Below are 26844 nucleotides of genomic sequence, written 5' to 3' on the forward strand. Positions count from 1 at the left end.
AGCACTGGTCACTGTGTCCTGAGCTGACCCCAGCACTGGTCAGTGTGTCCTGAGCTGACCCCAGCACTGGTTCACTCTGTCCTGAGCTGACCCCAGCACTGGTCAGTGTCCTGAGCTGACCCCAGCACTGGTCACTCTGTCCTGAGCTGACCCCAGCACTGGTCACTCTGTCCTGAGCTGACCCCAGCACTGGTCACTGTGTCCTGAGCTGACCCCAGCACTGGTCACTCTGTCCTGAGCTGACCCCAGCACTGGTCACTCTGTCCTGAGCTGACCCCAGCACTGGTCAGTGTCCTGAGCTGACCCCAGCACTGGTCACTCTGTCCTGAGCTGACCCCAGCACTGGTCACTGTGTCCTGGGCTGACCCCAGCACTGGTCAGTGTGTCCTGAGCTGACCCCAGCACTGGTCAGTGTCCTGAGCTGACCCCAGCACTGGTCACTCTGTCCTGAGCTGACCCCAGCACTGGTCAGTGTCCTGAGCTGACCCCAGCACTGGTCACTCTGTCCTGAGCTGACCCCAGCACTGGTCACTGTGTCCTGAGCTGACCCCAGCACTGGTCAGTGTGTCCTGAGCTGACCCCAGCACTGGTCACTGTGTCCTGAGCTGACCCCAGCGCTGGTCACTCCCTTACACTGACCACACCATTGGTCACTGTGGCCCCTCCCCCGATGACGTCACCCCTCCCCTCCCCCCCGATCATCCCGGTTAATTAATTAATGGACTCGCCCCTGATTTATTTATTATTTATTTATTTTATTTCCGGTCCGGCCCCAGCAGGGGGGTGGGGGAGGGGCGGGGGGAGGGGCCATGAGGGGGCGGGGCCTGGGGCCGCCCCTCCCCCTCCTCAGCGGGGCCGCCCCTCCCCCACCGCGGGGGGGTTTATTAAAGGGGGGAGGGGATTTGGGGGGGGAGGGGGAGGGGTTAGGGCCCCTCCCCCCCTTTTAGAGAGCACAAGCCCCTCCCCCACCGCTCGGGGTGGCCCGGCCCCCTCCGCGCCCCTCCCCCACCGCCCCGCCCCTCCCCTCCGGCTGCAGGTGGGCGGGGCCCGGCCCGACCCCGACGGCGCCGGCCTGTGGGAGAGAGGGGGAGGGGCTGGGACCGGAAACCGGATCCCAAATCCCGGAATGGGGACACCCAAATCCCGGAATGGGGACACCCCAAATCCCGGAACGGGGACACCCCAAATCCCGGAATGGGGACACCCCAAATCCCGGAACGGGGACACCCCAAATCCCGGAATGGGGACACCCAAATCCCGGAATGGGGACACCCAAATCCCGAACGGGGACACCCCAAATCCCGAACGGGGACACCCCAAATCCCGGAATGGGGACACCCCAAATCCCGGAACGGGGACACCCAAATCCCGGAACGGGGACACCCAAATCCCGGAATGGGGACACCCCAAATCCCGGAACGGGGACACCCCAAATCCCGAACGGGGACACCCCAAATCCCGGAATGGGGACACCCAAATCCCGGAACGGGGACACCCCAAATCCCGAACGGGGACACCCAAATCCCGGAACGGGGACACCCAAATCCCGGAACGGGGACACCCAAATCCCGGAACGGGGACACCCCAAATCCCGAACGGGGACACCCAAATTCCGGAACGGGGACACCCAAATCCCGGAACGGGGACACCCAAATCCCGGAACGGGGACACCCAAATCCCGGAACGGGGACACCCCAAATCCCGGAACGGGGACACCCAAATCCCGGAATGGGGACACCCAAATCCCGGAACGGGGACACCCAAATCCCGAACGGGGACACCCAAATCCCGGAATGGGGACACCCCAAATCCCGAACGGGGACACCCAAAATCCCGGAACGGGGACACCCAAATCCTGGAATGGGGACACCCCAAATCCCGGAACGGGGACAACCCAAATCCCGGAACGGGGACACCCAAATCCCGGAATGGGGACACCCAAATCCCGGAATGGGGACACCCAAATCCCGGAATGGGGACACCCCAAATCCCGGAACGGGGACAACCCAAATCCCGGAACGGGGACACCCCAAATCCCACAGGGCCTCCAGACCCAAACCGGGAACGCTCAGTGGGCCCCGCCCTCCCCTGGTTTTGGCTCCGCCCACCCACCTTATTTAGTCCTGGCCACGCCCCTTTTCCCATATGTGGAGTTGCCCCACGCACCTGTCCTTTTCGACCCCACCAGGCTCCGCCCACCCATCCAATGTGGTCACGCCCATTCTCACCACGCCCATCCTACCAGCCCCCGCCCACCCCCTTGCTCTATTTGGCCCCGCCCATTCTGGCCCCGCCCACCCACCTGCCCTATTTGGCCATGGCTTTGATGGCGACAGCGGCTTCCTCGGTCATGGCCGACAGCACCGTGATCTGCGAGAGCGGGTAAAACCAGTTCAAACCAGTTCGGACCAGTGTCAACCAGGGCTCCCAGTTCACCTCCAGTCCTTCCCAGTCCCTCCCAGTGCCCCCCAGTCCCCCCAGTCCCTCCCAGTCCCTCCCAGTCCCCCCCAGTCCCCCCCAGCCCCTCCCAGTCCATCCCAGTCCGTCCCAGTCCCTCCCAGTCTGTCCCAGTCCCCTCCCAGTCCCTTCCCAGTCCCCCCCAGTCCCCTCCCAGTCCATCCCAGTCCCTCCCAGTCCGTCCCAGTCCCCCCAGTACCAGGATCTCCTCCCCGCAGTCGTATTTCTGCTCGATCTCCCGGCCCAGCTCCCCCTCGGGCAGCCTCAGGTCCTCCCGCACCTCCCCGCTGTCCTGGAGCAGCGACAGGTACCCGTCCTGGATCCCGATGAGCTGCGGGGAGACACAGGTGTGCACAGGTGTGCACAGGTGAGACACAGGTGAGAACAGGTGAGACACAGGTGAGACACAGGTGAGACACAGGTGAGACACAGGTGAGACACAGGTGAGACACAGGTGAGAACAGGTGAGACACAGGTGAGAACAGGTGAGACACAGGTGAGACACAGGTGAGACACAGGTGAGACACAGGTGTGCACAGGTGAGACACAGGTGAGACACAGGTGAGACACAGGTGAGACACAGGTGTGCACAGGGGAGACACAGGTGTGCACAGGGGAGACACAGGTGAGACACAGGTGAGACACAGGTGAGACACAGGTGTGCACAGGGGAGACACAGGTGTGCACAGGGGAGACACAGGTGAGACACAGGTGAGACACGGGTGCACAGGTGAGACACAGGTGTGCACAGGGGAGACACAGGTGAGACACAGGTGTGCACAGGTTTGCACAGGTGAGACACAGGTGTGCACAGGTGAGACACAGGTGAGACACAGGTGTGCACAGGGGAGACACAGGTGTGCACAGGGGAGACACAGGTGAGACACAGGTGTGCACAGGGGAGACACAGGTGTGCACAGGTGAGACACAGGTGAGACACAGGTGTGCACAGGGGAGACACAGGTGTGCACAGGGGAGACACAGGTGTGCACAGGGGAGACACAGGTGAGACACAGGTGAGACACAGGGGTGCACAGGTGAGACACAGGTGTGCACAGGGGAGACACAGGTGTGCACAGGTGAGACACAGGTGAGACACAGGTGTGCACAGGGGAGACACAGGTGTGCACAGGGGAGACACAGGTGAGACAGGTGTGCACAGGTGAGACCCTCACAGGTAACCCATAACACACACGGGTACCCGTCCTGGATCCCGATGAGCTACAGGGAAGACACAGGTGAGACACAGGTATACACAGGTGAGATACAGGTGAAACACAGGCGTGCACAGGTGAGACAGGTAACACACGCAGGTACCCGTCCTACATCCCCATCAGCGACAGGTGAGATAAACAAGGACAAGCGTGTTACCTGTCCCCAGGTGTGGCACAGGTGTGTGGCAGGTGTGTTACCTGTCCCCAGGTGTGGCACAGATGTGTATAGTGGACAGTGGAACCTGTCCCAGGTCTGTTTCCTGTCCCCAGGTGTGTCCAGGTGTGTCCCAGGTGTCCCCAGGTGTGTCCCAGGTGTCCCCAGGTGTGCCCAGGTGTCCCCAGGTGTGCCCAGGTGTGTCCCAGGTGTGTCCAGGTGTCCCCAGGTGTGTCCAGGTGTCCCCAGGTGTGCCCAGGTGTGTCCCAGGTGTGCCCAGGTGTCCCCAGGTGTGTCCCAGGTGTGTCCAGGTGTCCCCAGGTGTGTCCCAGGTGTCCCCAGGTGTGTCCAGGTGTCCCCAGGTGTGCCCAGGTGTGTCCCAGGTGTGTCCAGGTGTCCCCAGGTGTGCCCAGGTGTGCCCAGGTGTGTCCAGGTGTGTCCCAGGTGTGTCCAGGTGTGTCCCAGGTGTGTCCCAGGTGTGCCCAGGTGTGTCCAGGTGTGTCCCAGGTGTGTCCAGGTGTGCCCAGGTGTGTCCCAGGTGTGTCCCAGGTGCGTTACCTGTCCCAGGTGAGCTCACCTGGAAGTCGTTCCGTTTGATGTTGGGCACGTCCATGTTGTGGGTGGACGGACAGATGTCCTCGTACTTCTTGCCCGTGAAGATGTCGATGCCCACCAGGTGCACCTGGGGGGGCGCGGGGGCGGGGTCACAGCCGGGCTGGGGGCGGGGTCACAGCCGGGCTGGGGGCGGGGTCACAGCCGGGCTGGGGGCGGGGTCACAGCCAGGCTGGGAGCGCTGGGGGCGGGGTCACATCCATACTGGGCACACTGGGGGGAGGAGCCTGGGCCAGTTTAGGGATCCAGGGGGAATTTTTGGGAATTCCGATGGAATTTCGGGGGGAGGGGGGGGGGGTGTGTTCCGGTGGGAATTCTGGGATTCGGGGGGGGGGTTCTGGGATTCAGACCCGGATTTCTGGGATCCCACCAGGATTTGGGACACCTCGGCATTCCCAAATTCCCAGTTTTTAGGGCGTCTGAAGCTCGATTTTTTTAAGGGATCAAAGCCCAGGAATTTCTCGGGGGCTAACTCAGCTCGGGATTGTCACATTTTCATGGGAATTCCGAGCTTCCCGCCAGGAATTCTGGGACTCCCCTCGGGATTTCGGCTGCCGCGACATTCCCAAATTCCCAATTTTCGGGGCTAACTCGGGTTGGGAGTTTGGGATTTTCACGGGAATTTCGGGATTCAGACCCGGATTTTGGGGACGCCACCAGGATTTGGGACACCTTGACATCCCCAAATTCCCAATTTCGGAGCGTTTCCCGTGGGATCAGAGCCCAGGAAAAGCTCCACGAGAGACTCACACCGCTCGGCCCTAACTGGGGTTGGGACTCTCGCTTTTCCGCGGCGATTCGGCCCAAAATTCCCGTTTTTTTTTCCCCCCCTCCGGGAATTCCCAAGCCCTGCCGCGCTTTTCCCGCACCTTGGCGTGGCCGTGCTTGCCGGTTTTGGAGGTGCTCATCTCCACGATCTTGCAGGGGCGGCCCTTGAGCACCACGAAGCCGTTCTTGCGCAGCGCCGAGCACTGCATGGGGAACGTGGCCGAGGCGCCCGCGTCGCCCGTCTCGAAGTCCAGGTCGTCGGCCATCGCCTCTCTGAGGGCAGGAGGGCGGAATTCCCGGAAAAATACAACAAAATCACGGGATCGGCGGGGTGGGAAGAGGAGGTTGAAAGGGGTGGGGAAGAGCAGGAGGAATTTGGGGGGTGGGGGGGAGAAAATCGAAAAAAGGGAAGGTGAAGGCGGCGGAGAGTCGAAAAATTGGGTGAGAAAATCAAAATTTGGGGGGTTCAAGGGTGAGGGAACTCGAAATTTGGAGGGGGAGGGGAAGGAAAAAGCATCCGGAAAAGTTGGGGGGTGGAGAAGTTCGGGAGAGCCAAGAGTTGGGGGTGAAGGGGATGGTGAGAACGGGCACTGGAGACCCCCAAAAATGGGGTGAAAACCCCAAAATTCGGGGGTTGGGGGGGTGTGAAATCGCAGATTTGGGTGGTCAGGGAGAAACAAGAACAACAAAAGAATTTGGGGGGAAAAGGGGTAAAGCAGGAAAAAAACGGGATTTGAAGGAGAGGGAGAGACTCCAAAAATCTGGGGGGTGAGAACCCCAAAAATCGGGTGAAGAAACCCCAAAATTTGGGGGGGTCAAAGGGTGGGAAACTCCGAATGGAGGAGGAAGGAAAAAGGTCCCGAAAAATTTGGGGGTTGGGGGGAAGGTAAAAACTGGGGGGAGGGGGTGGTGAAAAAACGGGATTTGAGAGGGGTGGGGAGACCCAAAACCGGGGTGAAAACGCCAAACTTTGGGGCTTGAGGGGGTGGGAAATCCCAAATTGGGGGGTCAGGGGTAGCAGGAGAAATTCGGGGGTCAGGGGAGGTCGGGGAACCCAAAATTTGGGGGGAAAGGGGGAAGGGGATGGTGAAAAAACGGGATTTGAAGGGGGTGGAGAGGCCAAAATTAGGTGAAAATGCCAAAATTTGGGGGTCAGAGGGTGGGGAACCCCAATAATTTGGGGGGGTCCGAGGACGAGGAAGTTAAAATTTGGATGGTCAGGGAGAACCCCCAAAAATCTGGGGGGCGGGGAAGGTCGGGAGACCCCAAAAATTTGGGGTGAAAGGGGAGGGAGAAGCCCAAAAAAAGGGGTGGGGAACCCCAAAAATGGGGCTGGGGACCCCAAAAATGGGGCTGGGGACCCCAAAAATGAGGTGGGGACCTCAAAAATGGGGCTGGGGACCCCAAAAATGGGGCTGGGGACCTCAAAAATGGGGCTGGGGACCCCAAAAATTATTTGGGGGGGTCAAAAAAGGAGTTTTGGGGTGTCCCAGGAGGATTTTGGGGGTCCCAGAGGGGCTTTGGGGGGTCCAGGGGGGTTTTGGGGGTCCCAGGTTGGGATTTTGGGGGGCGCCAGGAGGGTTTGAGGTGTCCCCAGAGGGGTTTTGGGGGGTCCTGGGGGGTTTTGGGGGGTCCAGGGGGGTTTTGGGGTGTTTAGGGAGGTTTTGGGGGTCCCAGGTTGGGATTCTGGGGGGCTCCAGGAGGGTTTGGGGTGTCCCAGAGGAGTTTTGGGGGTCCCTGAGGGGTTTTTGGGGATCCTGGAGGGTTTTGGGGTGTCCAGGGGGGTTTTGGGGGTCCCTGAGGGGGAGAAATATGGGTTTTGGGGTTTTTTGGTGGGGGGAGAACCCCCCAGATTTTACACGGGGATGGGGAATCCCTCCCTGAGCCGAGCCCCCCCAAACTCCTTATATGGACCTGGGGGGTTCCCAAATTCCTTATATGGGGTTGGGGGGGTTCCCCATTTCCTTATATGGAATGGGGGGATCCTCAATTCTTTAATGGGGGGGTCCCCCAATTCCTTATATGGAGTTTTGAGGGTCCCCCAATTTCCTTATATGGGGTGAAAGAGGAGGATCCCCGAATTCCTTATATGGGGAAGGGTCCACCCAACTTCCTTATATGGGGTCGGGGGTCCCCAATTCCTTATTTTGGGGGGGATCCCCCACTTCCTTATATGGTGTGAAAGGGGAGGGGTCCCCCCAATTCCTTAACTGGGGGGGTTCCCCCATTCCCTATATGGAATTTCCTTAGGGGGGGTCCCCAATTCCTTACGGGGGGTGTCCCCCGATTCCTCAGATGGGCTGAGGGGGGAGGGGCGGGGGTCCCCAAATTCTTAATCTGGAGTTTTTAAGAACCTCGAATTTTTTTATATGGACGAATTTCCCCAAATTCCTGCGGGGAGTTTTAAGGTCCCCAAATCTCCCCAGTGACCTGAGGGGGGGGGGTTTCCCCAATATTTTATTTTTGGGGGGTTTTTCTCTCTCCCGCCGCCGCCACGCGCTCCGCAGGCGGGGCCGGAGGGGGGGGGGGGAGGGGGGAGCGGCCTAGGCCCCAAACCTGAGGGGGGGGAAGAAACCAAACCCCACGAAAACCCTCCTGGGCGGCCATTTCCCCTTCCCCCTTCCCTTCCGCACGGCCTGGGCCGCGCTCCTCTCCCGTTTTCCCGGTTCAGGGCTCCGAACTCACCCCCGAGCCCGCGAGCCCCGAAGCCCGAACCGCCGCCGCGCTGGAGCTGCTGTGACACCCCCCCCCGCGCTCACCGCGCATGCGCGCCCGCCCCGCGCCGGCGGGGGGAGCGGCACTGCGCGTGCGCACAAACCGCGGGCGGGGGTGGTGAGGGGAAGGGCGCATGCGCAAAGCGCGGGGGAGAGGGTGGGGCTGGGCGGCAGCGAGATATGCGCATGCGCAATGGCAGGAGGGGTGGATAGCGGTGAGGTCTGCGCATGCGCGCCGCGCCGCCTCCCACCCCTGCTCTCCACCCCGCGTGTTCTCGCGAGGCTTGTTGCGCATCGTATCCGCTGTGGTCTCGCGAGAGTTGTTGTTCACCCCCGGCCGGGCGACTCCGCGACGCGTATTCTCGCGAGAGTCGCCGCGCTTCATCTTCGCGGCACATCGCATATTCGCTGTGGTCTCGCGAGAGTTCTTTTTCGGGTTCTAACGCGGCGGGTTGTCCTCGCGAGATTTAGCGGAGGGGGCGCAGCTTTGCCGGCGGGGTATCGCGAGATTTGGAGCACGCGGAGTGGGGCCCGACCTCACTCTCCTCCAGCCGGTTTTGAGGGGGGGCGCTGTTGCCGTGGCAACGACTCATTATGCAAATGAGCTTAATGACGCTAAACGCCTCATGCATAGCGGCCGGGATTTATGCAAATTTATGCAAACGAACCGCCGGGAAGTTTCATTGCCGCGCCTGCGCTCACGTGGCGCCCCGCGTTCTCCACACGAGGCTCTCGACCAATCAGAGGCGGCGCTGGCGCGGATCCACCAATGGGGTGAGTGGAGGGCGTGGCCTGCCCGGAGGCGCGTGGCCTCTTCTTAAAGGGGCGGGAGCAGAGGTTAAAATTTTGGGGTTAAATCCCCCGATTTTGGGTTAAACATCCCAATTTTGGATTAAAACGCCCAATTTTTGGTCAAATTCTTCAATTTTGGGATTAAATCCCAACTTTTGGGGTTAAATCTCCCAATTTTTGAGGTTAAACTCACCAATTTTGGGTCAAAATCCTCAATTTTCGGGGTTAAATTCTTCAATTTTTGGGGTTAAATTCTCCCATTTTGGGGTTAAACTCTCCAATTTTGGGGTAAAATCCCCAATTTTTGGAACTGCTCAAAATTCTGGGGAAATTTCCCCCTTTTTTTCCTCCTCCACCCCAAAAAATCGCCCAAATTTCGACACTTTGTCCTCACGTTTATTTACAACCGCCCCCAAAATCCCGAAATCCTCCCCCCTTAAAACAATGAAGGGGGAAAAAAACACCCCAAAAAACCCCCAAAAAACTCCCAAAAAACCCCCAACCCCCCCCAAAAGAAAACAAACCAACCAACCCAAACAAATCAAAAATAAACCAAAATAAATCAAAAATAAACCAAAATAAATAAAAAAAATTCAAAATAAATCCAAATTTAAAGAGTTTTTAAAAATCAAAATAAATACAAATAAATCAAAAAAAATTGAAAACAAATCAAAATAAATCCAAATAAATTAAAAATAAGCTTAAAAAATCAAAATAAACCAAAATAAACCAAAAATAGATAAAAATAAATCCAAAAAAATCAAAATAATTCAAAATAAATCAAAATAAACCAAAAATAAATCAAAATAAACCCAAAATAAATTAAAATAAATCCAAAAACCTTCAAAATAAATCAAAATAAACCCAAAGTGAATCAAAATAAATACAAAAAAATTCAAAATAAATCAAAAATAAATCAAAATAAATCAGAAAAAGTCACAATAAATCAAAATAAATAAAAAATAAATCAAAATAAATAAGAAAAAGTCAAAATAAATCAAAAATAAAATAAATCAAAAATAAATCAAAAATAAATCAAAATAAATCAAAAATAAATCCAAATTAATCAAAACAGTCAAAATAAATCAAAATAAATCGAAAATAAATCAAAATAAATCAGAAAAAGTCAAAATAAATCAAAATAAATCGAAAATAAATCAAAATAAATCAAAAATAAATCAAAATAAATCAGAAAAAGTCAAAACAAATCAAAATAAATCGGAAATAAATCAAAATAAATCAAAAATAAATCAAAATAAATCAGAAAAAGTCAAAACAAATCAAAATAAATCGGAAATAAATCAAAAATAAATCGAAAAAAGTCAAAATAAATCAAAATAAATCAAAATAAATCGAAATAAATCAAAATAAATCAAAATAAATCAAACCTAGACAACCAAAAAAAAACCCCCAAAAAATTAAAAAATGCAACTGCCCCGCCCGCCGCCCCGTTGCGGCCCCCCCGGCCTCAGGTCTCCTCGCAGGTGGCCAGGCACTGCAGCTCCGTGTCCTTCTCGGGGGGCCCGAGCAGCCCCGGCGGGGGCGGCCGGGGGGGGTCCCCCCCCGGCGGGAAGGGGCGGCCCCGCGTCTCGGGGAGCAGCAGGAACGTGAAGAGGGCGAAGCCCCCCAGGAGCCCCCCGAAAAGGAGGAACACCAGGGGGCCCAGGGCGTCCTGGCGACGGAGGAAAACGGGGAGGGGGGGAGGGGGGAAAGAAAAAAAACCGCACCAAAAAATGGGAATTTTTGGGGGGCGGGGGGGGGAAAAATGTCCCAAAATCTCCCCGAAAATCTCCTCGTGATCCTCAAAAATCGTCCCCCAAATCACCAAAAGCGCCCACCAAAGCCCCGCCCGCCTCCGAAAAATTCCCAGATTTTCCCCGAATTTGCCCGAAATCTTTGGGATTTACCTGCGGGGTGGGAAATGCCATGGCCACGCCCAAACCCGCCCCAAAAAATCCTCCTTAAATCCCGAAGAGCGCCCCTTTAAAGCCCCCAAATCCCCTGGAGATCCCCCCCCCCCCAAATTTCCCGGAATTCCCAAAAATCCCCAGTTTTTCCCCAAATTTTCCCAAAATTCCTTCCCCAGGTGTCGGGGAAGGCACCCAAAGCATCCCCGAAATCCCCTTGAAATCCCCCCCAAAATTCCCAAAAAATCCCCAAATCCACCCCCATTCCCCCGAATTCCCGGGATTTACCTGCAGGGTGAGAAATTCCCAGGCCACACCCAAACCATCCCCCAAAAACCCTCCTGAAATCCCCCGCCCCCCCAAAACCCCCCCAAAAAATCCCCCCGAATTCCCAAATTTTCCCGAAATCCCCCCCCAAACTCTGCCGTAATCCCCCCACCCAAGATCTCTCCAAATCCCCCCAAACCGCCCGTGAAACCCCCTAAACCCCCGCAGAACTTCACCCAAAATTCCCCCCCCAAAAATCCCCGATTTTTTCAATTTTTTTTTTTTTTTCCCCCAAAATCCCCCGAATTCCCCCCAAAAATGCCCCGAATTCCCGGGAATTCACCTGCAGGGGCGGGAAGGCCATGGCCACGGCCGTGTTGCTGGCCCAGTTGACCAGCCCGGCCAAGGCGAGCGCGGCGCCGCGGGGTCCGGGCGGGAAGAGCTCGGCGCCGACGAACCAGGGCAGGGGGCCCGGCCCCACGGCGAAGAACCCCACGAAGGCCAGGGCGGAGCCCAAGGCCACGGCGCCCCACGCCGCGCCCCCCAGCTGCGCGGGGGCCCCACAGGTGCCGTTACGGGGGAACGGAAACGGGGGACGCGGGGAGGATTGGGACTGCGGGGCTTGGGGGGTTTGGGGATTTTGGGGGATTTTTTGGGGATTTTTTGGGGATTTTTGGGGATTTTTGGGGGATTTTTGGGGGATTTTTTGGGGATTTTTGGGGGATTTTTTGGGGATTTTTTGGGGATTTTTGGGGATTTTTTGGGATTTTTTGGGGATTTTTTGGGGATTTTTTGGTGATTTTTGGTGATTTTTGGGGGGTTTCTTTGGTGATTTTTTTTGATGATTTTGAGGTGATTTTTTGGGGATTTTTGGGGATTTTTGGGGATTTTTTGGGAATTTTTGGGGATTTTTGGGGATTTTTTGGGATTTTTTTTGGTGATTTTGGGGGGATTTTTTGGGGATTTTTTGGGGATTTTTTTTTTGTGATTTTGGGGGGATTTTTTGGGGATTTTTTTGGGATTTTTTTGGTGATTTTGGGGGGATTTTTTGGGGGATTTTTGGGGGATGTTTTTTAGTGATTTTTTGGATGATTTTGGGGGCGGCAATTGGAGAAATGTGGGGGGTTTTGGAGCAGAAATGGGAGAAATTCGGGGGATTTGGGGGCGGAATTTGGGGGATTGTTTGGGGGAGGATTTGGGGGGCTCCGACTTTTGGGGATCCCCCAATGACCCCGGGCAGGGGGCCCGGCCCCACGGCGCCCCACGCCGCGCCCCCCAGCTGCGCGGGGCCCCACAGGTGCCGTTACGGGGGAACGGAAACGGGGGACGCGGGGAGGATTGGGACTGCGGGCCTTGGGGGGTTTGGGGATTTTGGGGGATTTTTTGGGGATTTTTGGGGGATGTTTTTTAGTAATTTTTTGGATGATTTTGGGGGCGGCAATTGGAGAAATGTGGGGGGTTTTGGAGCAGAAATGGGAGAAATTCGGGGGATTTGGGGGCGGAATTTGGGGGATTGTTTGGGGGAGGATTTGGGGGGCTCCGACTTTTGGGGATCCCCCAATGACCCCGGGCAGGGGGCCCGGCCCCACGGCGCCCCACGCCGCGCCCCCCAGCTGCGCGGGGGCCCCACAGGTTCCGTTACGGGGGAACGGAAACGGGGGACGCGGGGAGGATTGGGACTGCGGGGGTTGGGGGGTTTGGGGATTTTGGGGGATTTTTGGGGATTTTTTGGGGATTTTTGGGATTTTTTGGGGATTTTGGGGGAATTTTTGGGAAGTTTTTGGGGATTTTTTGGGGATTTTTTGGGGATTTTTGGGGATTTTTGGGGATTTTTGGGATTTTTTGGGGATTTTGGGGGAATTTTTGGGAAGTTTTTGGGGATTTTTTGGGGATTTTTTGGGGATTTTTGGGGATTTTTGGGGATTTTTGGGATTTTTTGGGGATTTTGGGGGAATTTTTGGGAAGTTTTTGGGGATTTTTTGGGGATTTTTTGGGGATTTTTTGGGGATTTTTTTGGGATTTTTTTGGTGATTTTGGGGGGATTTTTTGGGATTTTTTTGGGATTTTTTTGGTGATTTTGGGGGGATTTTTTGGGGGATTTTTGGGGGATATTTTTTAGTGATTTTTTGGATGATTTTGGGGGCGGCAATTGGAGAAATGTGGGGGGTTTTGGAGCAGAAATGGGAGAAATTCGGGGGATTTGGGGGCGGAATTTGGGGGATTGTTTGGGGGAGGATTTGGGGGGCTCCGACTTTTGGGGATCCCCCAATGACCCCGGGCAGGGGGCCCGGCCCCACGGCGCCCCACGCCGCGCCCCCCAGCTGCGCGGGGCCCCACAGGTGCCGTTACGGGGGAACGGAAACGGGGGACGCGGGGAGGATTGGGACTGCGGGGCTTGGGGGGTTTGGGGATTTTTTGGGGAGTTTTTGGGGATTTTTTGGGGATTTTTGGGGATTTTTTGGGGGATTTTGGGGGGATTTTTGGGGGATTTTTTGGGGATTTTTTGGGGATTTTTTGGGATTTTTGGGGGATTTTTGGGGGATTTTTTGGGGATTTTTTGGGATTTTTTGGGGATTTTTGGGGGATTTTTTGGGGATTTTTTGGGGATTTTTTGGGATTTTTGGGGGATTTTTGGGGGATTTTTTGGGGATTTTTTGGGATTTTTTGGGGATTTTTGGGGATTTTTTGGGATTTTTGGCAGATTTTTGGGAATTTTTGGGGGGTTTCTTTGGTGATTTTTTTTGATGATTTTGAGGTGATTTTTTGGGGATTTTTGGGGATGATTGGGGATTTTTGGGGGGATTTTTTGGGGGGGATATTTTGGCGATTATGGGGGGATTTTGGGGGGATTTTTTGGGAATTTTTTGGTGATTTTTTGGGGTTTTGGGGGGGGTTGCAGGGCATTTTAGGCATTTTTTGGGATTTTTGGGGGGATTTTTGGGGGATTTTTGGGGATTTTTTTGTGATTTTGGGGGGATTTTTTGGTGATTTTTGGGGATTTTGGGGGGTTTTTTATGGTGATTTTTTGGTGATTTTGGGGGGATTTTTGGGGGATTTTTTGGGTTTTTTGGGGGATTTTTTGGGGGATTTTTTTGGGATTTTTTTGGGGGTGGAAATGAAGGAAATTTGAGGTTTGGGGTGAGAAATGGGGGAAATTTGTGGATTTTGGGGGGGTTTTGACGAGGAGAAAAGGGAAATTTGGGGTTTTAGGCGGGAAATGGGGAAGAATTGGCGTTTTTTGGGTGGGAAATGTGGAAACTTCGGTTGGCTTTGGAGCAGAAATGGCAGAAATTTGGGGTTTTTTTGAGGGAAATTTGGGAGTTTTTTGGGGGAAGAAACGGGGAAGATTTGGGGGGGTTTGGAGGAGAAATTTGGGAGGTTTTGGGTGGGAAATGGCGGAAATTTGGCACTTGGGGGTTTTTTGGGGGTGTTCAAGGTCAGGATTTTTGGGGTGTCCAGGTGACTTTTGGGGTGTCCAAGTGAATTTTTGGGGTCCAGGGTTGTATCCAGGTGAGCTTTGGGCTGCCCAGGTGAGTTTCGGGGTCCCACCGCTCACCTTGAGGGCCAGGCCGAGGGTCCCGGCACATCCCATCATGCCCAGCAGCCCCACAAGCTGCAGGAGGCGGCGCCCGGCCCGCTCCACCAGCACCACCTAAAGGGGCGGGGCTTAGTCACGGACACGCCCTCGAGGGACACACCCCAGGAGGACACACCCCCAAGGAGGACACGCCCACCGGTGAGATGCCCAACCACAAACCCAAATGAGACCACGCCCACTGGTGACACCCCCCCAACCCCAAATGGGACCACACCCAAAATCAGTCCATGCCCACCAAGGCCAAACCCGCCATGTCACCACGCCCCAGTTTAGGGTCACGCCCACCTTGAGACCCCACCCACCGGGACCACGCCCGCCATAAACTTCACCCCCTCCAGACCACGCCAGCCGGAGCTACACCTCCCCCATCCCCAGGTGTGCCCAGTGGGCGTGGCCGGGGGCGTGGCTCACCGACAGGGCAGTGGCGGCCACGTTGACCACGCCCGTGCCGATGGTGCCGACGGCCGGGTCCTGAAGCCCCGCCCCCTCAAAGATGGACGTGGAGTAGTAGAAGATCTGGGATGAAAAGGGGCGTGGTCAGGAGCTGGACACACCCCCTCAGGCCACGCCCCCGCTGGTCACACCTCCAAGCAGCCCCGCTGCGAAGCTCCTCCAATCCCATTGGTCAGTCTCTGGCCATGCCCAAAGAATGCCTCTCCATTAGGCCCCATAAAACCACGCCCCTTCCACCACAAACCACGCCTCTTTCCCGCCATGCCCCGCCCCTTTTTCAGCATTTCCCGCCCAGATTTTGGGTTGGTTTTTCCTATTTTAACCAATTTAACTCCAAAATTTCCACGCCTGGTCTGACGTTCACTACCACGCCCATTTCCCTTAGACCCCGCCCCTCCCTGCCCAAACCACGCCCCTCTTCCTCCATGTCGCGCCCATTTTCCCCATTTTTGGTTTGTTTTTTTCCCATTTTCCGGTTGTTTTTCCCCATTTTTACCGCGTTTATCCCCGAGAGCTGCTGTGCCAGCTGCAGCCCCAGGGTGACGACCAGCGGCTGCCGGTACCGGCGGCTCCGCAGCAGCTCCAGCAGCCCCACCCTGGGGGCGGGGCCTCGGCCGAGCTCCGCCTCCAGCGCCGCCAGCCCCGCCTCCGCCGCCGGCCCGGCCAATCGGGACAAGCCTGAGGGGGGTGAGAGTGGAGGAAGATGAAGGTGAGGAGGAGGAGGCGGAAGGGCAGGAGGAGGAGGAGGAGGACGAAGGAGAGGAGGAGGAAGATGAAGGCGGGGAGGAAAAGCAGAGGCTGAGGAAGAGGAGGAGGAAGATCTGGGCCAGAGGAAGAGGAGGAGGAATCAATGGGGGCGAGGAAGATTAAGAGGAGGAGGGTGGAGGGGATGGAGGAAGAGGAGGAAGAAAGGGGGGGGGTGAGGAAGAGGAGGAGGAACATTTCGGGCAGAGGAAGAGGAGGACGAAGGAGAGGAGGAAGAAGATCAAGGAGAGGAGGAGGAGGATGAAGGGGATGGAAGGGAAGGAGGAAGACGACGGTGAGGGGAGGAAGAGCAGCAACTGAGGAAGAGGAGGAGGAAGATTTGGGACGGAAGGAGAGGAGGACGAAGGAGAGGAGGAGGAGGGAAGGCCGGAGGAAGAGAAGGACGAAGGAGAGGACGACGAAGGCGAGGAGGAAGAGGATGAAGGGGAGGAAGATCAAGGGGGCCGGAGGAAAACCCAGGCCGGAGGAAGAGGAGGACGAACACGACGGATTCAGAACCCCCCAGGCCCCCCGAGGAAGACCCCGGGGACGCTCCCCGCGAGGCCGAAGGCTCCGCCCTCACCTGTCCGCGCGCGGCCGCGCTGCCCCCGCGCCAGCAGGAAGCGCGGGCTCTCCGGGCACAGCGGCAGCAGCAGCAGCTGCAGCGCCGCCGGCAGGAGCCCCGCCCCGAACAGCGCCGGCCACGCCCCCGCCGTCCCCAGCAGCGCCCGAAGGCCCAGGACCTGCGACGGGGGGCGAGAGGCCGCCGGATCGCGCGATGTGTCGCGATACGGCGCGGGGTTCGGGGTTAGAGTGTGAGGGGAGGTGCTCCTCGTGGAGCCACGCCCACTCTGCCCCACCTGTGACCGCGCCCGCTTAAGCCACGCCCCAAAAGAGTGTGAACTCCTCCCATTCCATGGTCACGCCTGTTTAAGCCACGTCCCTTTAACCACACCCCAATGGAACTTTAGCCCATCCCCATGACTCCGCCCCTTTAATCCCCGCCCTCAAGCCACCCCAACCGCTCATTAGCCACTCCCCTCCCATGACCACGCCCCTTTCAGCCACACCCCGACCCCACCCAACCCCTCCTTATCTCCTCCCGTGGCCACGCCCCTTTATATCCCAAATTTGGCAGCCCCGAATTCATCCCCAGATCCTCCCAGGACCCTCAAATCTCCCCCGAAACCCCTCCCCATCAGGCCACGCCCACCACCACCCCACCCACTCAAGCCACGCCCCTTCAAGCCCCACCCGACGATGCCCCCAGAACGAACCCACGTGGGAAGAGGGTTCGGCCGAAGACCACTCCCACCCAAACCACGCCCCCTTTCAAAGCCGTGCCCATCGCTAAGCCACGCCCACGGTCAGGCCACGCCCACCTGCGCCCCCAGGATGCCGAGGACGATCCCGAGCTGGTGGAGGGTCCCCAGCGCCCCCCGGAGCCGCAGCGGCGCCACCTCCCCCACGTAGAGCGGCACCAGCACCGACACCAGCCCTGCGGGGGGCGGGGTCAGCCGGGGACACGCCCCCACAGGGACAGCAGACACGCCCCACAATGACGGACACGCCCAACACAGTGACAGGACACTCCCCTTAAGGACTGGACATGCCCACCAGACAGGTCACGCCCCTCACAGTCGGGTCATGCCCCCAAGAAGACAAGACACGCCCCATCATTAAGCCTGGCCGCGCCCCCTCATTAGGCCAGGCCACGCCCCCCCAGGTGAGGGCAGTACCTGAGTAGGCGCCGACGATGAAGCGGCCGATGATGATGAGGATGTATGTGGGGCCCAGTTTGGCCCCGCCCATCAGGGCCCCGCCCACCACTGCCAGGCCGTTGGTGGCCAAAAGGGCGCCTTTCCTGGGGGGGAGAAGGGCGCGAAGGAGGCGTGGCCAAGGGTGGGGTGACCACACCCCCTCTGGGCTGGCTTCTGGTAAATAACTCAATAAAGCCCCGCCCCTTCTTTACCAGATCCCCTGACCCCTCCCCTCTAAGCCCCTCCTGCAGTCCCACCCCATTAAGCCCCGCCCTCAACACCTCTCAAGCCATGCCCACCCCACAACATAGAATTAAGTCCCGCCCCTTTCTTTCCTTTTTAACACTTCCCCACCCTCTTAAACTCCTCCCATACCGCCCCACCCATTTAAGCCCCGCCCTCTTTACCTGCCCTGCCCCTTTTAACCCTTCCCTCCCACTCCCCACCCATTTTAGCCACGCCCACTCCTCCGTGCCCCTTTCCTAACTTTTAACCCCTCCCATTAAAGCCACGCCCCTTTAAAGCCATGCCCCAACCCGTCCCAATCAAGCCCCACCCCCTTCCCCACCCAACCCTCTCCCCTCCCCTTTTAACCCTTCCCTGCCCACTCCCCACCCCTTTAATCCCCACCCACACCGCCCCCACCCACTTAAGCCCCGCCCCCTTTACCTGCCCAGCCTCTCGGCCAAGACCCCGCCCACCAGGGCCGTGCCCATCCCCCCCACGGAGAAGATGGCGACCGAGAGCGCCCAGAGCAGGGAGATGGTCTGGGGGGGGGGCGGCGACCCCCAGCGCCGCGCCCACGTCGCGTTGTACTCCCCTTCCAGGACCTGCGGGGGGCGCCCGTGGGTGGGGGGCGCCCGAATTTGGGGAGGGGGCACCCATGGTGGGGGGGGGAGCACCCAAGTTTGGGGAAGGGGCACCCAAATTTGGGGGGAGATTTGGGAGAAATTTTCGGATCCCCCCCAAAAAATCACCCAAGGGGTCTGGGGGCTCCCTCCTCTTTTTGGGGGGGGTGGTCCCTGGGGTCCCCCCCGTTAATTTTGGGGTCCCCCCGGTACCTTTTGGGGTCCCCCGGTGTCTTTGGGGTCCCCCCGTTAATTTTGGGGTCCCCCCGGTATTTTTAGGCTCCCCAGGGTTATTTTGGGGTCCCCCCGTTGTTTTTGGGGTCCCCCCGTTATATTTGGGGTCCCCCCGTTAGTTTTCGGGTCCCCCGGTGTCTTTGGGGTCCCCCCGGTATTTTGGGGTTCCCCCGGTATTTTTAGGCTCCCCAGGGTTATTTTGGGGTCCCCCCGTTATATTTGGGGTCCCCCCGTTGTTTTTGGGGTCCCCCCGTTATATTTGGGGTCCCCCCGTTAATTTTGGGGTCCCCCCGGTATTTTTGGGTCCCCCCGGTGTTTTTGGGGCCCCCCCCGGTGTTTTTGGGGTCCCCCCGGTGTTTTTGGGGCCCCCCCGTTGTTTTTGGGGTCCCCCCGGTGGTTTTGGGGTCCCCCCGTTATATTTGGGTCCCCCCGGTGTTTTTGGGGCCCCCCCGGTGTTTTTGGGGTCCCCCCCGGTGTTTTTGGGGCCCCCCCCGGTGTTTTTGGGGTCCCCCCGGTGGTTTTGGGGTGCCCCCGTTATATTTGGGGTCCCCTCGGTGTTTTTGGGTCCCCCCGGTGGTTTTGGGGTCCCCCCGTTATATTTGGGGTCCCCCCGGTGTTTTTGGGGTCCCCCCGGTGTTTTTGGGGTCCCCCCGTTATATTTGGGGTCCTCCCGGTATTTTTGGGTCCCCCCGGTGTTTTTGGGGCCCCCCCCGTTGTTTTTGGGGTCCCCCCGGTGTTTTTGGGGTCCCCCCCGTTATATTTGGGGTCCCCCCGTTGTTTTTGGGGTCCCCCCGGTACCTTTTGGGGCGCGTTGATGACGCCGATGTTGTAGCCGAAGCTGAAGGAGCTCAGCGAGGCGGCGAACACGGTCAGCGCCAGCGCGGGGGTCAGCGCGGGCGGCGGGGACCCCCCCGGGGCCGAGGGGGGACCCCCCTCATCCTCCTGGGGGGAGGGGAAAATGGGGGAACCCCCCCGAAAAATTTGGGGTGAAAAATTTGGGGTGGATCCCCCCCAAAAAATTCCCGCTAAAAATCGCGATATTTGGGGAAATTGGGGGGATTTTGGGGGATTTTTGGGGAAGATTTTGGGGGATTTTTGGGGAGGATTTTGGGGGGATTTTGGGGGGATTTGGGGAGTTTTGGGGACCCCCCTCATCCTCCTGGGGGGAGGGGAAGAATGGGGGAACCCCTCCCCCGAAAAAATTTGGGGTGAAAATCTTGGGGGATCCCCCCAAAAATCGCGATATTGGAGAATTTTGGGGGAATTTGGGGGGTTTTGGGGGTGGGGGAGGGGAAATTCGGGGGTGGGGGAGGGGAAAGTTTGGGATCGTTGAGGTGGGGGTGGGGCAGAGGGGGCGTAACCACAGCCCCGCCCCCTCTGCCCCACCCCCCTCCCGCCCCCGCCCCGCCCCCAAATTCTTTCCCACCCCTCCCCCCACTCCTCACACCACCCCCCCGAGGGGTGGGGGGGAGGGGCGACCCCCAGCGGCTCTATCGCGACATCCTCCCCCTCCCCCACCCTCTATCGCGACAGAAAAGGGGGAGGGGCCAAAAAAAACCCAAATTTTTTTCCTTATTTGGGTAAAAAATCCCAAATTTTTTTTGGTGGGGTGGGGGAGGGGCGGGAAATTTTTTGGCGGGAAATTTTTTGGGGAGGGGGTCTCGCCCCTCCCCCCACCCCCCCAAAATTCCTCCCCTTCCCCCCCCCCCGCAAACCCGCCCCTCCCCCACCCCCCCCCCGGTACCTCCTCCTCCTCCTGGATCTGCTGGAAGCCCCTGGGCATGGGGGTTAATTAAGGGGTTAATTAAGGCGTTAATTAGCTAATTAATGCGATTGTTTGGTTCGTTTATTAGGTAATTATTCCGTTTTTTAGTTAATGAGTTAATTAAGGGGAAGTGACCTCTCCGGGGTTGTTCCCGAAGGCGTTAATTAGTGCCGGGGAGGGTTAAAGGGTTAATTAAGGGTTAATTAGCGGTCGGGGAGGTTAATGAGAAGGAGGGGGGGATTAATTAAGCGGGTCAGGGGGGTTAATTAGGGGTTGAAAGGTCCAGAGGGAGTTAATTAGGGGTTAATTATCGGGTAATTAGGAGTCGGGGGCTGTCCCGCGGGGAACCGGAGAGTTAATTAAGGGTTAATTAGAGGTCCCGGGGGAAGTCAGGGCGTTAATTAAGGGTTAATTAAGGCTTAATTATGAATCAGGGATTGCCGGGGGGATTGGGGGTCAGTTAAGGGTTAATTAGCGGTTAATTAGGAATCAGGGGGGTTCCGGGGAAGTTTATCAAGGATTAATTAGCGGTTAATTAAAGGTCGCGGCCTGGGGGGGGAAGTTCAGGGGGGTTAATTACAGATTAATTAAGGGTTAATTAGAGGTCTGGGGGTCCCGGGGAGGATCGGGGACTTAATGAAGAATTAATTCGGAGTTAATTAAGGCTCGGGGATTCCCAGGGAAGATCGGGGGATTAATTAGGCATTAATTAGCAGTTATTTAAGCATTGACTAGGGGTTAATTAAGGGTCGGGGAATCCCGGCGGGGGACTGGAGAGATAATTAAGGATTAATTACCAGTTAATTAGGGCTCGCAAAAATCCCGGTGGGTTAATTAAGGACTAATTAGAGGTTAATTAGGCGTCGCAGAGGTCCCGGAGGGTTAATTAACTCTGAAGCCGTGGTTAATTAGCGGTTAATTAAAGCTCGAGGGATTCCCGGGCGCTCTAAGCATTAATTAAAGCCTAATGGCCCATTAATTACGGCGTTAATTAGCGGCCGGCGGGGTCATTTGGGGGTCAGTGAGCGGCGGGGGGGGGGGCGGGGGGGGAGGGGAGGGGGCGGGGGGGGAGGGGCGGCGGCAGGGCGCCCCCCAGCGGCCGGGCGGCAGCGGCGGCTCCGGAGGCGGCGGCGGCGGCTCCGGGGGGTCCCGGGGGTCTGCGAGGGCTCCGGGGGGGCGTGGCCACGGCCGGGACACGCCCGCAGAGGCCACGCCCACATACGGACACGCCCCCTTGGCCGTAGCCACGCCTCCTCCCTTTTTTAAAAAGTAATTAATAAATGTTTGATTTTTTGATTTTTTTTTGGATTTTTCTTTCCCAGTTTTTGGGGAGTTTTGGCGACGTTAATTCGGGGTTAATTAGGGGTAATTAAGGGGCTGGAGGATTAATTAGCGGTTGAGTAGGGGGTTAATTAAGGTTAAGTTGGAGGTTAATTAGGAATCTGGGAGTCCCGCGGGGTCTGAGAGGGCTCCGGGAGGGCGGGGCCTCACCCGGGATACGCCCCTCGCTATAGCCACGCCCCCTTCGCGGAGTTCTTTTGTTTTAATTTGTTGGGGAGGGGGCGATGTTAATTAGCGGTTAATTAGAGCTCCGGGGGAGAGACAGAGGGCTTAACTAAAGATTTATTAGGGATTAATTAGGGGTTAATTGGCACTTAATTCGGGTTTACATTGGGGGTGAGCCCGAAGGTCCCGGGGAAGGTCTAGGGGGTTAATAAAGATTAATTAAGGGTTAATTAAGGGTCGTGAGGGCCCTAGGGAAGGTCAAAGGAATTAATTAAGGATGAATTAGGGGTTAATTAGTAGTCGGACAAGTCCCGGGAGTGAAAATTAAGGATTAATTAGGGATTAATAGGGAATCAAGGGATCCAGAGGAGTTGATTAATGACTAGCAAACAATTAATTAAGAATCGGGGGATCCCGGTGGATGGTCGGGGTTTTAATTAAGGATTAATTAGAAATTAATTAGCGAATAAGCAAGAGTGGAAGGGGGGGTTTCAGCGAAAGCTCAGGGGGGTTAATTAAGGATTAATTAGGGTTAATTATTAAGGACCGGGGGGGGTCCGGGGGGCAGGATCGGAGTGCGAATTAAAGATTAATTAGTGGCTAATTAGGAGCCCGGGAATCCCGGGGAACGATCAGGGATTAATTACAGATTAATTAGGGGTTAATTAAGGACCCGGCTTGGCCCCACCCCCGATTTCAGCCGCTTTTGCCCTAAAATGGACGCGGCGGTGACGTCACCGCCCCTCCCCCGCCGCGGGGGGATCCCGAGGTGACCCCGGGGGGGGGTGGGGGAGGGGCGGGCGCGTGCCCGGAGCTATTTTTAGCTCAAAGTCACCCCGCCGTGGGGGGGGGAGGGGATTCTTAAAGGGCCAGAGTGCAAATTTTAGCCGTGCGGGGGAAGGGGGAAGGGGACACCCTTGAGTGACGTCACGCCTGACGTCACCGCGGCGCCCCGCACCCTGTTGTGACAAAAAGCGGCGGGAACCGGCGGGGACCGGAGCCAGGGGACACCCAGGGGACACCCAGGGGACACGCCTGGACCCGCCGGGCGTGGCTTAAACCTTGAACCACGCCCCCGAACCGCCCCACAGCCAATCCAAACCGCGCTCCCCCCCCCCCGGGCGGGTGACAATGGTACAGCCCGAGGGGCGCAGTGGGCGTGGTCACGCACCATGGGCGTGGTTAGATAAAGCGCGGTGACGGGCGGGGTAACGTAAAGGGGGCGTGGTTACGTTAAGGGAGCGTGGTCACGCAAAGTGGGCGTGGCCTCGCTCAGCCGCCGGCAGCCGCCGCTGAGGCAACCCCGCTCCGGAAAAAAAAAAAAACCCAAAAAACCTCCTCCAAAACCCCCAAAACCGCCGGATTTCCACCCAAAAATCCCTTCTGGCCTCCCCCCCGAGCCCGCCATGGTGTCGCTGCTGTGCTGCGGGCCCAAGATGGCGGCCTGTGGGCTCGTCCTCAGCGCCTGGGGCGTCGTCATGCTGGTCAGGGCGCCTGAGGGGACCTGAGGGGCCGGGGGGGGGTCCGGGGGGTTTGGGGGGGTCCTGAGGATCTTTGGGGGGTCCCTGTGGGGTTTGGGGGGGGTCCTGAGGATCTTTGGGAGGTCCCTGTGGGGTTTGGGGGGGTCCTGAGGATCTTTGGGGGGTCCCTGTGGGGTTTGGGGGGGTCCTGAGGATCTTTGGGGGGTCCCTGTGGGGTTTGGGGGGGTCCTGAGGATCTTTGGGGGGTCCCTGTGGGGTTTGGGGGGGTCCTGAGGATCTTTGGGGGGTCCCTGTGGGGTTTGGGGGGGTCCTGAGGATCTTTGGGGGGTCCCTGTGGGGTTTGGGGGGGTCCTGAGGATCTTTGGGGGGTCCCTGTGGGGTTTGGGGGGGTCCTGAGGATCTTTGGGGGGGTCCCTGTGGGGTTTGGGGGGGTCCTGAGGATCTTTGGGGGGGTCCCTGTGGGGTTTGGGGGGGTCCTGAGGATCTTTGGGGGGGTCCCTGTGGGGTTTGGGGGGGTCCTGAGGATCTTTGGGGGGTCCCTGTGGGGTTGACAGAGGGTTTGGGGCGCCTTGGTGGTTTTTGGGGTGGTCCTGGGGAGGTTCTGGGGGGTTTAAGGGGGTCTTGGAGGGGTTTGGGGGAGTCCCTGTGGGGTTTTGTGGGGTCCTGGATGGATTTTGGGGGTCCCTGTGGAGTTTTGGGGGGTCCTGGATGGTTTTTGGGGGTCCCTGTGGAGTTTTGGGGGGTCCTGGAAGGATTTTGGGGGTCCCTGTGGGGTTTTGGGGGGTCCTGGATGGTTTTTGGGGGTCCCTGTGGGGTTTTGGGGAGCTGAGAACCATCTGAGCGGGACCTGGGGGGCGATTTTGGGGTCTGGGGGTGTCGAGGGGGATTTTTGGGGGGCTCCAAACCCCTCCCCCAACCCCTCCCCCACCCCCCAACTTCCCCTCAGCTGCCCCTGAGTCACCCCGAGCCCCTCCCCCACCCCAAAAAACCCGCATCGGGGGGGGGTGGGGTGCCCCAAATCCCCCCAAAATCCCCCAAAACTGCCCCAAATCTGTTCAAGGGACCCCCACATGTCCCCAAATCCCCTCAAAATCTCCCCCAGGGACCCCCAAAACTCCCCAAATTCCCCCCCAAAATCCCAAATCTCCTTCAAAATCCCCCCCCAAAAAACCCCCCGAATCTTCCCCAGGGACCCCAAAATCCCACAAAATCTCTCTGGTCCCCCCCAAAACCCCTCAATTCCTTCAAAAGTTCCCCAAAATCCCCCCCAAAAAACCCAAATCCCCCCCAAAAAACCCCAAATCCCCCCAAAAAAAACCCCAAATCCCCTCAAATCTCCCCCAGGGACCCCAAAACTTCCCAAATAACTCCAAAATTCCCTTCAGGATCCCTCAAATCCCCCCCCAAACCCTCAAATACCCCCCAAAAAACCCCAAATCTCCCCCAAAAAACCCCAAATCCCCTCAAAATCCCCCCCCAAAACCCCCAAACCTCCCCCAAATCCCCCCTTAAAAACCCTAAATCTCCCCCAGGGACCCCCAAAACTTCCCAAATCCCCTCAAAATCCCCCCCAAAACCCCCCAAATCCCCCGAAAAAAAAACCCAAATCCCCCCCAAAACCCCCCAAATCCCCTCAAAATTTCCCCAAAACCCTCAAATCCCCCAAAACTTCCCAAAACCCCCCAAATCTCTCCCAAATCCCCCCGAATTTCCCCCAAATCCCCCCGAATTTCCCCCCTCCAGGTGCTGCTGGGCATTTTCTTCAACGTGCACTCGGCCGTGCTCATCGAGGACGTGCCCTTCACCGAGGAGGACTTCAAGGAGTGAGCCCCGGCTCGGGGGTCCTGGGGGGGATTTGGGGAGTTTGGGGGGATTTGGGGGGTCCTGGGAGGGATTTTGGGGGTCCAGGGGGGATTTTGGGGGGTCCTGGGGGAGGAATTTGGGGCAGTTTTAGGGGAATTTGGGGGTGTTGGGGTCTCTCAAAGGGATTTGGAGGGATTAGGGTGTTTCTTTTTCTGCCAAAAAAACCCAAAATCCCCTCAAAAAACCCCCAAATCCACTCAAAAAACCCTAAAACACCCCCCAAAATCCCTTAAAATTCCCCCAAAATCCCTTTAAAAAAGCCCCGAAAACCTCAAAACCCCTCAAAAATCTCCCAAAAAAAATCCTCTCAAAGTAAACCCCAAAAACCGCCCAAAAACCTCTCGAAAATCTCTGGAAAATCTCTTCAAAAATCCCTCAAAAATCCCTTAAAAACTCTCAAAAACCCCTTAAAAAACAAACCAAAAAAAACCAAAGAAAAAACAAGAATCCCCTCAAAAATCCTTTAAAACTCCCCCAAAATCCCCCCCCCAAATCCCTCAAAAAATACCCAAAACCCCCAATAATCCCCCAAACCAAAAAAAACAACCCAAAATCCCTTTTTTTTTAAAAAAAAATTGTTTTCCCTCAGCGGCCCGGAGCGGGCTGCACGCGCTGTTCGAGCGGGTGAGCTACAACTGCTTCATCGCGGCGGGGCCGCGACAACATCCCCCCCAAAAAAAACCCCAAAATCCCCTCCAAAAACATCTCAAAATCCCTCAAAAATCTCTCCAGAATTTCTCCAAAGAAACTCCCCAAAAAACCCCTTAAAAATCCCTCAGAAATCTCCTCAGAAAATTCCCTCAAAAAACCCCCTCAAAACCCCCCCTCAAATCCCTTAAAAAACCGCCAGAAAATCCCCCAAAAATCCCTCCAAAAATCCCTAAAATCCCTAAAATTCTTTCAACCCCCAAACTCCCCAAAAAACCTCCAAAAAAACCCCAAAAATCCCTTTTTTTAAAATTGTTTTCCCTCAGCGGCCCGGAGCGGCTGCCACGCGCTGTTTCGAGCGGCTCAGCCACAACTGCCTCATCGCGGCGGGGCCGCGACAACATCCCCCCAAAAAAACCCCAAATCCCCTCAAAAACATCTCAAAATCCCTCAAAAATCTCTCCAGAATTTCTCCAAAGAAACTCCCCAAAAAACCCCTTAAAAATCCCTCAGAAATCTCCTCAGAAAATCCCCTCAAAAAACCCCCTCAAAAAATCCCCTCAAACCACCCCCCCCCCCCAAATCCCTCCAAAAAACCGCCAGAAAATCCCCCCAAAAATCCCTAAAAATCCCTAAAATTCTTTCAACCCCCCAAACCCCCCCAAAAACCTCCCAAAAACCCCCCCAAAATGCCTTTTTGGTTACTGTTTTCCCTCAGCGGCCCGGAGCGGCTGTACGCGTTGTTCGAGCGGGTGAGCTACAACTGCTTCATCGCGGCGGGGCTGTACGCGCTGCTGGGCGGCTTCTCCCTCTGCCAGAGCCGCCTCAACAAGCGCAAGGAGTACATGGTGCGCTGAGGGGGAAAAGAAAAACCAACGCCCCGGAATCGGCGTTTTTCACACCCCCCAACCCCCCCCTAAACAATCGTTCTTTTTGTTTCTTTGTTCGTATGTTTAAAATCCCCTCCCGCCTCCAATCCGTCCACGGTGGAGCGAGTTTTGGTGCCGGAGAGAAGCGACTAAGGGTTGGAATAATAAAGAGGGGTCTGTTAGTCCCGAG

General features: G+C 56.8%; 3 protein-coding genes across 5 annotated transcripts; 1 reads left to right on the forward strand and 2 right to left on the reverse strand.

Moving 5' to 3' along the window:
• Window positions 1–731: 731 nt before the first annotated feature.
• EIF5A (eukaryotic translation initiation factor 5A) lies at window positions 732–7936 on the reverse strand. The gene is made up of 6 exons (XM_066208964.1): window positions 7891–7936; window positions 5307–5478; window positions 4403–4507; window positions 2657–2788; window positions 2303–2370; window positions 732–1072 (listed from the first exon to the last, which is right to left on the reverse strand). The coding sequence occupies exons 2-5, from the start codon at window positions 5469–5471 to the stop codon at window positions 2308–2310; spliced, it is 465 nt and encodes a 154-aa protein (XP_066065061.1). The 5' UTR covers window positions 5472–5478; window positions 7891–7936; the 3' UTR covers window positions 732–1072; window positions 2303–2307.
• Window positions 7937–8828: 892 nt separating this feature from the next.
• Window positions 8829–23026, reverse strand: SLC2A4 (solute carrier family 2 member 4). Of its 3 annotated transcripts, XM_066208967.1 has the most exons (11): window positions 20267–23026; window positions 19321–19464; window positions 18110–18270; window positions 17420–17544; window positions 17063–17178; window positions 16264–16423; window positions 15433–15614; window positions 14895–14999; window positions 14442–14537; window positions 11229–11432; window positions 8829–10383 (listed from the first exon to the last, which is right to left on the reverse strand). In XM_066208967.1, the coding sequence occupies exons 1-11, from the start codon at window positions 20303–20305 to the stop codon at window positions 10180–10182; spliced, it is 1536 nt and encodes a 511-aa protein (XP_066065064.1). In that variant the 5' UTR covers window positions 20306–23026; the 3' UTR covers window positions 8829–10179. The 3 variants fall into 3 exon arrangements, with proteins under 3 accessions (XP_066065064.1, XP_066065062.1, XP_066065063.1); XM_066208965.1 differs by lacking the exons at window positions 8829–10383; window positions 11229–11432 and adding an exon at window positions 11959–13206; XM_066208966.1 differs by lacking the exons at window positions 8829–10383; window positions 11229–11432 and having other exon boundaries at window positions 13121–14537.
• Window positions 23027–23044: 18 nt separating this feature from the next.
• RNASEK (ribonuclease K) lies at window positions 23045–26836 on the forward strand. Its single transcript, XM_066208968.1, has 3 exons — window positions 23045–23277; window positions 25018–25097; window positions 26504–26836. Exons 1-3 carry the CDS (start codon window positions 23200–23202, stop codon window positions 26640–26642), a joined length of 297 nt encoding a protein of 98 aa, XP_066065065.1. The 5' UTR covers window positions 23045–23199; the 3' UTR covers window positions 26643–26836.
• Window positions 26837–26844: the final 8 nt, after the last annotated feature.

This window comes from Chamaea fasciata, unplaced genomic scaffold (assembly GCF_029207755.1).
Source record: "Chamaea fasciata isolate MVZ Bird 193981 ecotype frontalis unplaced genomic scaffold, bChaFas1.0.hap1 SCAF_555, whole genome shotgun sequence".
In the NCBI taxonomy this organism is placed as follows: domain Eukaryota; kingdom Metazoa; phylum Chordata; class Aves; order Passeriformes; family Sylviidae; genus Chamaea; species Chamaea fasciata.

What these genes read in the sequence shown, in the direction of transcription:
- SLC2A4 (XM_066208965.1), bottom strand. Translation starts at nt 20,305, where the DNA reads ATGCCCAGGGGCTTCCAGCAGATCCAGGAGGAGGAGGAG. An exon ending in TCATCAACGCGCCCCAAAAG is followed by an intron (nt 18,271 to 19,320) that starts GTACCGGGGGGA and finishes CGCCCCCCGCAG; the next exon opens with GTCCTGGAAGGGGAGTACAA. An exon ending in CATCGTCGGCGCCTACTCAG is followed by an intron (nt 17,179 to 17,419) that starts GTACTGCCCTCA and finishes CGCCCCCCGCAG; the next exon opens with GGCTGGTGTCGGTGCTGGTG.
- EIF5A (XM_066208964.1), bottom strand. Translation starts at nt 5,471, where the DNA reads ATGGCCGACGACCTGGACTTCGAGACGGGCGACGCGGGCGCCTCGGCC. An exon ending in TCAAACGGAACGACTTCCAG is followed by an intron (nt 2,789 to 4,402) that starts GTGAGCTCACCT and finishes GTCTCCCCGCAG; the next exon opens with CTCATCGGGATCCAGGACGG. An exon ending in ACTGCGGGGAGGAGATCCTG is followed by an intron (nt 2,371 to 2,656) that starts GTACTGGGGGGA and finishes CCGCTCTCGCAG; the next exon opens with ATCACGGTGCTGTCGGCCAT.
- RNASEK (XM_066208968.1), top strand. Translation starts at nt 23,200, where the DNA reads ATGGTGTCGCTGCTGTGCTGCGGGCCCAAGATGGCGGCCTGTGGGCTC. An exon ending in CCTGGGGCGTCGTCATGCTG is followed by an intron (nt 23,278 to 25,017) that starts GTCAGGGCGCCT and finishes TCCCCCCTCCAG; the next exon opens with GTGCTGCTGGGCATTTTCTT. An exon ending in ACCGAGGAGGACTTCAAGGA is followed by an intron (nt 25,098 to 26,503) that starts GTGAGCCCCGGC and finishes GTTTTCCCTCAG; the next exon opens with CGGCCCGGAGCGGCTGTACG.